This window comes from Branchiostoma lanceolatum, chromosome 16 (genome assembly GCF_035083965.1).
Source record: "Branchiostoma lanceolatum isolate klBraLanc5 chromosome 16, klBraLanc5.hap2, whole genome shotgun sequence".
Classification (NCBI taxonomy): domain Eukaryota; kingdom Metazoa; phylum Chordata; class Leptocardii; order Amphioxiformes; family Branchiostomatidae; genus Branchiostoma; species Branchiostoma lanceolatum.
Window position 1 is genome coordinate 1,995,494 of NC_089737.1, and position 12,500 is coordinate 2,007,993.

General features: G+C 42.1%; 1 protein-coding gene across 1 annotated transcript in view; it reads right to left on the reverse strand.

Moving 5' to 3' along the window:
* The window catches only part of LOC136422136 (octopamine receptor-like), a 19,915-nt gene that overhangs the window by 6,795 nt on the left and 620 nt on the right, over positions 1-12,500 (reverse strand). Inside the window, exon 2 of the mRNA XM_066409784.1 lies at positions 1,211-1,450. Within this exon, the coding sequence (XP_066265881.1) occupies positions 1,211-1,450 (240 nt within the window). The remainder of the gene's footprint in view (positions 1-1,210; positions 1,451-12,500) is intronic.

A 12,500-nucleotide genomic window follows, 5' to 3' on the forward strand; every position in this document is an offset into this window, starting at 1 on the left:
ACTTACGTTTTAGTGTTTCGGGTTTTATATTCTACATCCATTAGACGTGTGTATTTAGCCATCTGGGCATGAATATGCAATGTGGATTATCCTTATTATTGCAATGCATTTGTACAGTTGATACGTTCTGAGCGTATCACATGCAAGGCGTCTGACATTATATACTTCAGTTAACAGTGGGGTAATACACCCTAGGCTGTCAATAGACAGTATGTATGTGCGAAGCCTTCCATCAAAAGAAGAGTCTGATGGGTCATTAAGAGTCGGTTGAGAATTCGCATTAAGAGTTTTTTCACTGGCGTTGGATAGAAAGTTCGAACCTCAAATAATTTCCCGTGTACTTTACAGGTATAACTAGTCCCAACACCACAGACAAGTGTTTCCATATTTCAGCCGTCCGTACTGCGTACAGTAGGGCTTAGTTCCGTGTACAGTGCCGCGAATATCATTTAGATAACGTTACGGGTCCAAAATACCTGCAGCGGAACATCACCGCACCGATACTGTACCTGAATAGACTTAAACACTCAAGTTTATAACGTTTTGGCTTATTTTGTTCAATACAAAAACTGGTGTGTTACGCTGAAGGGCAGCTATACGTGCTATCAGATACAGCAGCTAGTGTGTTACGCTGAAGCGAAGAACAGTTATACTGGTTCTCTTGGAAGCTCATCTGTGTTGGTAGTTATCATAATACAATGCTAAACTTTCTTCCAGCACTAAGGTATACAAACAGACCACATTTTTAACGACCACTGACGCTTTCTTCAGGATCAATAATGACCAATCACTTCCGAACGTAAACTCGCGAGAGTTACAGACACGTGACTTTATTGACACGTGTCTTTACGGATACGTGACGTCAGCAATTGGTCAAACGTGCCAGGAAGTTTATAACGCCCGTTGTCTCTGTTTAGTGATGGCTGGAGTGTCCTGATGTATATGGCCTCCGGACCATACCGTTTCACTGGACAAAGTCAGAATACTGAACAGAACTACTTTATAAGAGATATCAAGGACATCTCCCCGCGACGCCCCCCCAGGCATAAGCGGAAGGATAAAGTAAAGTAAAGTAAAGTATCAAGGACAGTGATCCTTGAAAATTTGATACGTGAATACCTTATAAGTGTTGGAAGAAAGCTTAGCATTATATTATAGTTAAACCGGTTATATAGATATAGATACAGATACGGATGGCTACAGTCCTTACTCGTTCATCGCCAGCAGTGTCTTCTCCGCTCTTCCAGCCGAACAGAGGCGGTAGGCAGACCAGCGCAGACGACATCCACACTGTGGCAATCATCACACCCACACGGCGCCGAGTGCGCATGCTCAGATACTTGATGGGTTTGGTGATGGCCCAGTAGCGGTCTATGCTGATGGCACACAGGTTGAAGATGCTAGCCGTGCAGGCGAACACGTCCAGCGCCAGGTAGATGTCACACCAGGTCTGGAAAAAAGATAAGACTCGATCGGAACTGTTTAGGTGATCCATACATCTTTGGCGTTACTCAGCTACAGTCAGTCACTCTGTGTAGTCCTGGCTTGACAGTGCGCATGCCTCTCATGGCGGTGGCTCATGAGGCCTATTCTGGCACGGCTAATGCTTTGGTCACAATTGGAAAAAGGGGCCCTGCCGGGTAGTTCCCGGGCCGTTTTTGGCACTTCCGGGCGTGACCCCTACGTGGCCCCTTGGGGCACCCTGCGGCTACCGGGCTATTTTTTGGGCCCGGCGGGGACCCGAGAAAAATTTTGTTCTGACTTAAATTCTACCCGGGCCCCGCGGCCAAAACGAAGCCGTGACCTCAACGTGAGAACACCGCGAGGTACCCCTCCGGTTGCCGTCAGTCCACCGGGACAGGTAATAATTTGTCTCTTTGTTTGTTTGTTTGTTTGTTTATTCATTTGCACAACAAGAACATTTATGATACATAATACGATCAACAATAGATAATAACAGGTTCAGGAGGAGGAAAAACGCGTATATAGCTCATACTAGGCCCTCCTCGTGTATACTTATCAAACACGATTATAACTAATAAAAAAAGTAATACATAGAATATGACAACGATAGACAATGATAATCAAATAATGGTATAAATCAAAGCTAGATAATAACTTTTAAACGTCAGAAAAAAGTGCTTGTTTGTATATTAGTCTGAAGACTGTTCCATATTGTGACATATTTGCACTTGGAGAACTCTGCTAATGATGTACGGAATAGAAGAATATGGATTTTTTTGCCTGGTATGATAGTTGTGAACAAGTGTGATCAAGGGTTTGGGAAAAATATAAAATATATTGGGGAAATTTTGGAATGCAAATTTATTGTGAAAACATTGATTTGTAATTTATTGATATCTAGTATTTTGGATTCTTGAAATAGAGGAGCCATGTGTGAGCGAAAGTCAGAAGCAGTTGCTATCGTTGTGAATTTCTTTTGGAGAGTTATATGAGGATGTAGAGTTGTATGGCAGGCGCATCCCCCAAACAATGTTACAGTAGGTTAAATAAGAGTATGTAAGGCTGTTGTATACAGTTGTGAGAATCTTTTCAGGGATGATGTATTTGTTTTTCACAATAACACCTATTCTTTTAGCAATTTTTTTCCCTTATAGCAGAGACTGGGCTTTTGAGTGTAATTTTTTCATCTATAATTACCCCCCAAAATGTTGGTCTGTTTCTCTTGTGTATCAGGAACAATTTGGACTTATTGATATCATAACTTTTATTTTTACTACAGAAAATAAGGCAATTTGTAGTTTTAGAATTTTTTGTTACTTATTTGCTTCAAACCATGTACTTTACACATATCTTGGTTAGCCAAAATTATAGAATAAAGCATTGTTATGTTATGATACATATGCGGATCAAGCTTAAGTGCACCGACTAAATGTGTGTACTTCGTAAGACCGGGTCAAGTGTGTGACGTTACAGATCAGGTGAGCATAACTAAAACGTGAACTTCGTATATCGTGTTTCTTTTTGAGCTCCAGTGCAGTTTTATATACCCCCGAGATATGATGAGTGCCCACCAGGAGCCTGCCTGATGCCCGACCGTCGTTCGCGGGGCATTCGGCAGGGACCCTACAACTGCCCCAACTGGGTGAGATAAGCACGCGGTACCCTGTCGGACCCCACAGGGGTCACTACAAGACACCGTCAGAGCAACTGACGGGTACCTACCAGAGACCGACCAATGAAGTTGACAAAATTTTACAAAAATGCCACCGAGTGCCTGCCGGAGCACCCCAGGACCCCTGCAGGGCAGCGTGCAGGAAACTTTTAATTGTGACCACGACAGCCGGTGCCCCCCGGACGTCAGAGCCCGGCCGGGACTACATCCCCGACGGGCACCGGCGCAATTGTGACCGAAGCATTACTGCATATTCTGCGGTAGAGTTTGCCCTGCCGATCTATACATATATACGTCGTCTATGACGTACTGATTCTGACCTCCCGGTGTAGATACCATTATAGACGTTATTTATCTTTTAAATCATTTACATACGATAGTTTTTAATATGTACATGTATCTAGAATATTGTTATAACTCGTCATGCTGTCCATTGTAATGTATTGTCTTTGTCAGCAGGGCTAGCCCTTTGTAATAGCCTCAGGCTAGTAGGGCAGCCCTGGCTGTGTGTCCAAAACAGTCAAACCAATAAATAAATAAAATAGAGTTCCACGACCTCATACCTTCGCCGACTGATGTTAGCCTTTTCGAGTGAATGCTTATCACTCAGTATGTAAGTAAGGTCCTCGATTGCATGAATTTCAAGTGATCCTTTTCTCTACACTTAATACAGCATTAAAGTAAAATCTTAGAAAAGAAGGCCATTGTAGCATTCCCTCATACATTATGTAAATGAGGCCCTCATGATTTATGTCTGATAACGTCCACATTTGATTATCTCCCAAATGCCACAAGAATGAAATCCCATCATTTACCACTCTGGAATTATAGTATTTCGTCATTAATTATGCAAATAAGGTATTACTTTACATAATTTATATCTATCAATATTCCTCTCTTTCTCAGTTACATGTCACGTGTTTGACTACAATGGAATGCAAGGGTTTGTATACTTTTTCACATCACAGATCCTGATTTGCGTGATTCTTATACGATCATGTAAACCATCACTCAAACTATGTACATCCCTACAAATCATGACGATCCGTCATCACCTTCTTGAGTTATTCTCTTTCAAACTTTGAAACAAACCCATGCCTATACCTACAAGAGTTCTCCCAAGAGTTATAAGAATAATCACTGTAAGAATATTTTTGCTTTATTGGTATCATAACTTTTATCTTTACTACAGAAAATAAGGCAATTTGTTGGCAATGTATTTGCTTCAAACCATGTACATGTACTTAACACATCCTGATTAGCCAGTTGTATCAGAGAATCAAAGTTTTGTGGGAAAGAAATATGCTGGTGTCATCGGCAAATAGCATAGAATAAAGTATTGTTCTGTTACGAACCAAGTGCACAGAATAATGTCTGTACTTCGTAAAACGGGTCAAGTGTGACATCACAGATTAGGTGAGCAGAACTAAAGCGTGAACGTCGTATATCGTGTTTCTTTTTGAGCTCCAGTGCAATTTATATACGCCTCGAAATATGACATGTGCCCACCAGGAGCCTGCCTGATGCCCGACCGTCTTTCGCGGGACATTCGGCAGGGCCCTGTCGGACCCCACAGGGGTCATTACAAGACACAGTCAGAGCAACTGACGGGTACCTGTCGGATACCTACCAATGAAGGTGACAAACCTTTACAAAAATGCCACCGAGTGCCCATCGGAGCACCCCGGGACCCCAGCAGGATTGCGCGAAGGAAACTTTTAATTGTGACCACGACAGCCGGTGCCCCCCAGACGTCAGAGCCCAGCCGGGGCTACATCCCCGATGGGCACCGGCGTAATTGTGACCGTAGCATTAGTAACACTAACAACTCGACCAGTTTGGAAAGTCTGATCTATAGTTCCTACATGGAAATAGGAAGCTAACATTTTGTTGCCTAGGTCCCCTCTCCCACCACACGACCTGGCCCACTTGACGTCACACATGACCCCCATGATCACATGATCGCCGCCTTCCTAATGTTTAGCAAATGTCAGGATGGCTTCGCCGCATCTCTGCCCAGTGACTAACTCGCGCCTGGCTGTAAAACACGGTTCAAACAAGTTCCAGGTAAAAGTATGCAAATGAGGTCCTCATTAGCATAACTTGTGTCCAGGTATATTCACATTTCCTAAAGGTACCTGAATGTCAAATATGACATCTGTAGCATGTATTGTAAGGAAAATACGATTTCCGCAAAAAATATGCAATTGAGCTCACGACCTACCGAGCGCAAGGCGAACACTCTACCAACAAAAAATCCTCAAAACAGCGGATTGTGACCGCTACAGCAGTCGAAACCTGAATGCCACTGAGCTATTCTTATTTCAATTTCGAGTGAGTGGGGCCAATTTTCCAAAGGGGCCAATTAGTTAATCACCGTACAAAGATTCGTGCAGAAGGGATATTTGGGAGGTCTTGAGGGTCCGTGTAATTTGAGGGTACACGTCAATACCTTCAGGACCACCTTCATGTTTCTTGTTCTTGGAGCACTGAAGATGCGACATGTTTAGATGCAAAAATATCGGATTTACTCGAGTTCGGTCCCTGGTAGTGCTATCATCAGGAAAAACGGGATAGTTCTAATATTATTAAGCAAGAGGAAAACACGTAATCACTGTGTAATTACTATAATATTTGCGCGGTATGCCATTCAATCTGGGATGGACATAGAAAAAAACCGAAAATGCAAATGGTGGGTGTGACCGTCAGAATGCACTTACGTTTTAGTGTTTCGGGTTTTATATTCTACATCCATTAGACGTGTGTATTTAGCCATCTGGGCATGAATATGCAATGTGGGTTATCCTTATTATTGACAAACCAAAAATGCCACCGAGCATTAGCATAATTTATTTCCAGGTATATTTACATTTCCTAAAGGTACCTACATGTCAAATATGACATCTGTAGCTTGTATTGTAAGGAAAATACGATTTCTGCAAAAAATATGCAAATGAGGTCCTCATTAGCATAATTCATGTCCAGTTAATGTACCTACATCTCAGCTATGACATCTGTAGCTTTTACGGTAAGAGAAATACAAGTTTCAGCATGAATTGTGCAAATGAAGTCCTCATAAGCATAATTTATGGACCGGTGTATTAACCTTCCCTAAAGGTACCTACATCTCAAATATAACCATGTACAAGGTACATATAACTTTCTGCAATACCATATAGGTAGAGCTACCACCCACAACTACTTTATTTTTGGCAGAAGAAGAAGAAGAACAGGCAATCAAGAACAGTATAGTCCCTCTCTACTGGAGAGGATATAATTAACGTTATGCCCTAATTTTCATAGTCGATATATCAATCAGTTTTTATCAAACCTATACCTTCCAACAGGGAGAGCGTTTGATGTGAGGCTGCTGTGTTTAGATGCCCGTGTGACCTCCCTGACCCCAAAACAGAGCCCTGCACTAGACCATGTAAAGTTCCACATGTGTCCTCCAGGGACGTCCCACAGGGAGCGCGCTTCCGGTAAAGTAGGTCACCCACCCGTCAGTGCAATTTAACCTGAATATAGAGACTTAATAATAGCAAATTGAAAGGGAATTGTAGACATTTCCTTATGAATTATGTTAATGAGGCCTTGTCCTGCATGATTTCTGTCTGATATTGTTCACCTTCACTTAGCTTCCTAATGATACAAGAATGAAATTCCAATCATTTACTATTGTGGTATTTTCAATTATTATTTTCTTATTAATTATGCAAAATAGGTAGCTATTAGCATCATTGGTATCTATCGATACCTCCCTCTTTTTTCAGCTATATATGTAACATGTTTGAGAGTCCTATTTTGAAAGGCAGCAGATTTATAAGCTTTCCTTGCTAATTATGCAAACAAGCTCCTGATTTGCATAATGAGTATTTGATTATGTTAAGCATTAATCAAGCTATCTACATACCACAAATCAAGACGATCCGTTGACCATAAGTCAAGTTATTCATGTCCAAAGGTCAAAACAAATAAATTAAAAACACCCACTGCAGCTCCAAACAAGCCGCTAGAGGGCCCAAACGTACACAACTCACTTCATGTGGCATGGACTATCTACCACACAAAAATCATCACCGTAGCTCTTGAAAAAAAATTGACCTCAAACTTTGAGGCTCTGCTGCAGTACCTCAGGTGCCCGCTAGGAGGCCTATCATCGAACTTGACCTTCTCCTTTAATAAATCTACCTATGCACTAAATATCGTGCACAGCCATCAACAGCTTCTCGAGTTATCCTGTCAACAAGCAAATACGCATACATAAACAGCCCGCTACAGTACCGCAGGAACATGCCAGGTGACCCATTTTTGAACTTGACCTCTGTTACCACAATCTCTACGTACCCACCAAAAATCATGCAGGTCCATCAACAATACATCGTGTTATGTTGTCTACATACAAACACACTAACATAAAAAGTCCACTGGAGCACTTTAGGAAAAGGCCAGGTTAACCATTATCGAACTTGACCTTCGTTCATACAACCGCCACTTACCTACCAAAAGTCAGGAAGATCCGTCAAAGTTTTTTCGACTTATGATCTCGACATACATACGGACCCACTTTACAGCTGGCGTAACCGATAACATAACCTTCCCGCGAAGGCGTACCTTGCCGGCGAAGGTAATAAATCAAAACTGTAGGACACAAGCCTCTGTGAAGTATTTGTTTGCTTGAACCTTTGTTTATTCATGATAAGCTCAAATCGGCACGAAGGCCGGTTTTCATTGAGGTCATGCGGGAAGAGGCAAGGGTCAGATATAATACTAGAGTTCCACGACCTCATACCTTCGCCGACTGATGTTAGCCTTTTCGAGTGAATGCTTATCACTCAGTATGTAAATAAGGTCCTCGATTGCATGAATTTCAAGTGATCCTTTTCTTTACACAAAACACAGCATTAAAGTAAAATCTTAGAAAAGAGGGCCATCATGATTTATGTCTGATAACGTCCACATTTGATTATCTCCCAAACGCCACAAGAATGAAATCCCATCATTTACCACTCTGGAATTATAGTATTTTGTCATAAATTATGCAAATTAGGCATTCGTTTGCATAATTGATATCTATCAATATTCCTCTCTTTCTCAGTTACATGTCACGTGTTTGACTACAATTGAATGCAAGGGTTTGTATACTTTTTCACATCACAGATCCTGATTTGCATGATTCTTATACGATCATGTAAATCATCACTCAGAATATGTACATCCCTACAAATCATGACGATCCGTCATCACCTTCTTGAGTTACTAGTATTCTCTTTCAAAGTTTAAAACAAACCCATACCTATACCTACACGAGTTCTCCCAAGAGTTATAAAAATAATCACTGTAAGAATATTTTTGCTTTATTGGTATCATAACTCTATCTTTACTACAGAAAATAAGGCAATTTGTTGGCAATGTATTTGCTTCAATTATGCCCTTATTTTCATAGTCGACATATCCATAAGTTTTTATCAAACCTATACCTTCCAACAGGGAGATCGTAAGGCTGCTGCCCGTGTGACCTCCCTGACCCCAAAACAGAGCCCTGCACCAGGCAAGTAAAGTATCACATGTGTCCTCCAGGGACGTCTCACGGGGAGCCTGCTCCGGTAAACTAGGTCACCTGTCAGTGCAATTTAACCTGAATATATAAACAAAATAGCAAATAGAAAGGGAATTGTAGACATTTCCTTATAAATTATGTTAATGAGGCCTTGTCATGCATGATTTTTGTCTGATATTGTTCACCTTTACTAAGCTTCCTAATGATACAAGAATGAAATTCCAATCATTTACTATCGTGGTATTTTCAATTAGTATTTTCTCATTAATTATGCAAAATAGGTAGCTATTAGCATTATTGGTATCTATCGATACCTCTCTCTTTTTCAGCTATATATGTCACATGCTTGAGAGTCCTATTTTGAAAGGCAGCAGATTTATAAACTTTCCTTGCTAATTATGCAAATAAGCTCCTGATTTGCATACTGAATATTCAATTATGTAAATCATTAATCGAGCTGTCTACATACCATAAATCAAGACGATCCGTTGACCATAAGTCTAGTTATTCATGTCCAAAGGTCAAAAGAAATAAATTAAAAACACCCGCTGCAGCTCCAAACAAGTCGCTAGAGGGCCCAAACGTGCACAACTTCCTTCTTGTGGCATGGACTATCTACCACACAAAAATCATGACCGTAGCACTTGCAGAAAATTCGACCTCAATCTTTGAAGCTACACTGCAGTACTCAAAGTACCCGCTAGGAGGCCCATCATCGAACTTGACCTTCCCCTTTAATAAATCTACCTATTCACTAAATATCATGCACAACCATCAACAGCTTCTCGAGTTATCCTGTCAACAAGCAAATACGCATGCATAAACAGCCCACTGCAGTACCGCAGGAAAATGCCAGGTGACCCATTTTTTAACTTGAGCTTTTTTTTCACAATCTCTACGTACCCACCAAAAATCATGCAGATCCATCATCAATACGTCGAGTTATGTTGTCTTCATACAAACACACTAACAAAAAACGTCCACTGGAGCACTTTAGGAAAACGCCAGGTTAACCATTTTCGAACTTGACCTTTGTTCCCACAACCGCCACTTACCTACCAAAAATCAGCAAGATCCGTCAAAGTTCTCTCGACTTATGATCTCGACATACATACGGACCCACTTTACAGCTGGCGTAACTGATAACATAACCTTACCGCGAATGCATACATTCCCGGCAAAGGTAATAACAGAAATACACAGTCATTTGAGTCCTAATAACTCTATCAACATATATCATTACATATTCATGGTGCAACAAAATACAATTTCTACAACATACAACATAAAGTAGGGCGAAAGCTGGTTCATGGTCCGTGTCCGTTCGTTTAGTTCATTTCCGTTACTTCAAGAGTCTCTTAAAGGAAGTCAGATTCGAAGCCGTGCGTGTGTCTGGCGGTAGGCTGGGCTGTTCCAGACATTTGATCCGTGGTAGGCTACCGATCTTCTGAAGATCTCTCGCTTGGGTTTGGGGACAACCAGCTGACTGCTTGTACTTTGTCTGGTTGTACGTGTACTCTGGTATGGCCAAGGTGTTGGATAAAGTCTTAACAGGAATAACAATTTCCTTAACACCTATTTCCATTTATGTCCAGGATTCCAGGTAGATGCTTATTGCACCACTAGGCTGTGTTATACCAAGGCGGTGTATCAAGCTGGAGCCTTACCTCTGCTTGGAGAGTGTAGGTACATGTAATTGGCCCCAGCCTATATAGCTATGCATAGGTCTCAATTGCACCGGCACCCGTCGGGGGTGTAGTCCCGGCCGGGTTCCGAAACCACAAATTTGTCCCGGCAGACTGCCGGGTACCGGTGGTACCACCCGGCGCTCGCACGATTAGCTTATGGCGTTACAGGGCCCCGCGTTGATTTTAAGTCCGAGTTCAAACGTTTCGGGGTCCCGCACGACCGACAGCCAGTATTCTATTAACCGTGTTTGTGAATCGATATAGTGGAAAGACTGCTAGTTCACCCATGACCGCGGCGTTACAGAGCTTTCGGATTAATCTCTAAGCAGGTCTATATCGGTGGCTATAAAGACCATATTCAATTAACGCCGAAAACTCCCTTTGCAAGTTGAATACGGTCTTTATAGCCACCAATACTAGTAGATCTGCTTGGAGATTCGGTTAATATGGTCACGAGGCGGGGCAGCGACACTATCATTGAATAGAGATGCTTTTTGCTGTTTGAGAGCAGGCAGGTCTTCGGTGGCGATGAAAACTCCCTTTGCCAGTTGGATACGGTCTTTGCCACCGATAGATCTGCTTGGAGATTACTTTTGGATATTGTTGTTTTCGTGCTGCGCCATCATCTATATACATATAATTATTTCATGCCTTTTGTGTGAAGAGGTAGCGATCTGATGGAACATAAGGCTCCGACAAGTCCCATCAGTACTACACCCACGGCCACTCAAAGGTAATTACAATACCAACGGTTGTTTCATGGTTTAACTTCAAACAGCCGGAATAGACAACTAATTTATCCTCCGAGAATTCGTTCCTCCACCCACTCAAAGGTTTTTGTTCGTCGTGGAGAACCTAGTGGAACGTAGGCAGTCAACAAGTTTCCTTGCTGTTTCTGTAGCATGGTGCATTTTTACAGGGAGGGGTTGCTATCCCTTCCCGTTTAACGTGCTCGAGGCACCTCGAACAAGGGACCCTCATTTTACGTCCCTTCCGAAAGGCTATGCAACCCCAACAGAGATGTCCCCAACCCAGGATGGAACCGGGGTCTCCCAGTAATGCTTCGGTCCCATTTCCAATCCGGGGCGCGGCGGGATGTTCGCGAAAATGAAAAATAAAAAATGCATATCAAGAAAATACACAAAATGTGGTTAGGAGTAATGTTTTACGTTTTGAGTCTTTTGTTGTCTTCTATATCATATTTTCGTTCCCACAAGCTGTCCAGCCGGGCACCGGTTTTGAAATGGGACAGTAGCATTACCAGTTGATTGCACTATCACTCAATGAAGCTACTTGAAAAAGATTCACACTTCGCTTCTACTGAGGAAAACTGTTTTATCTTTACCAAGGATGATTGTGGTTGTTCCCCTCGTTGTATGATCTGTCATTACCTTATATGGTTGTTTTCGTGCTGCGCCATCTATGATTATTTCATGCCACGTGAATATGAAGAGTGTTCCTAAAGATCTGATGGCACACGAGGTTTCAACTTGTCCCGTCAGTATTGCACCCACTCAAAGATATGATAAAAAAAGTAATTTAATATCAACGGTTGTTTGTTCAACGTCAAGCAACCGGCATAGGCTACTAATTTATCCTGCGAGAATTCATTCCTAGATCCTCAAGGACGAGTAGTCGTCTTTCACTTGTAATAACCTAGTATCACGATAAGCAAGTAGGCATCACGATTGCTGGATACAGCGGAGCTCCCATCGATCCCGAAGGAGTAATTTAGGAGAGGAGGTTGCCAGATATCATACAAAAGGATCCGTAGAGCAGGGAGCTTCAGAGATTTTTGCCTCGCTGATTTAATAAGAGGGCTGTGAACCCCGCAGTCCGTGGTTGTTGAATCGATAAAAGGCTGCACAGTATTGAAGCTACATTTACACGACTCCCGGTCCAGTTTTATCCGGTTTTACTTTAAGCCCCCCTCTTATTGGACCCGCTGCACGCTGGTGGCGTCGCTGTGTCCTAAACTGTATGTGTCACCCTTGACTTTATGATGGGAATATCATTCAAAACGTACAAGTATGACCAAAAAGACAACAAAACACACAAAGCTTAAAAAGATTCGTTGAGTGCTTTGTCAATTCGATCGGCCGCAGCGACGCCGTCA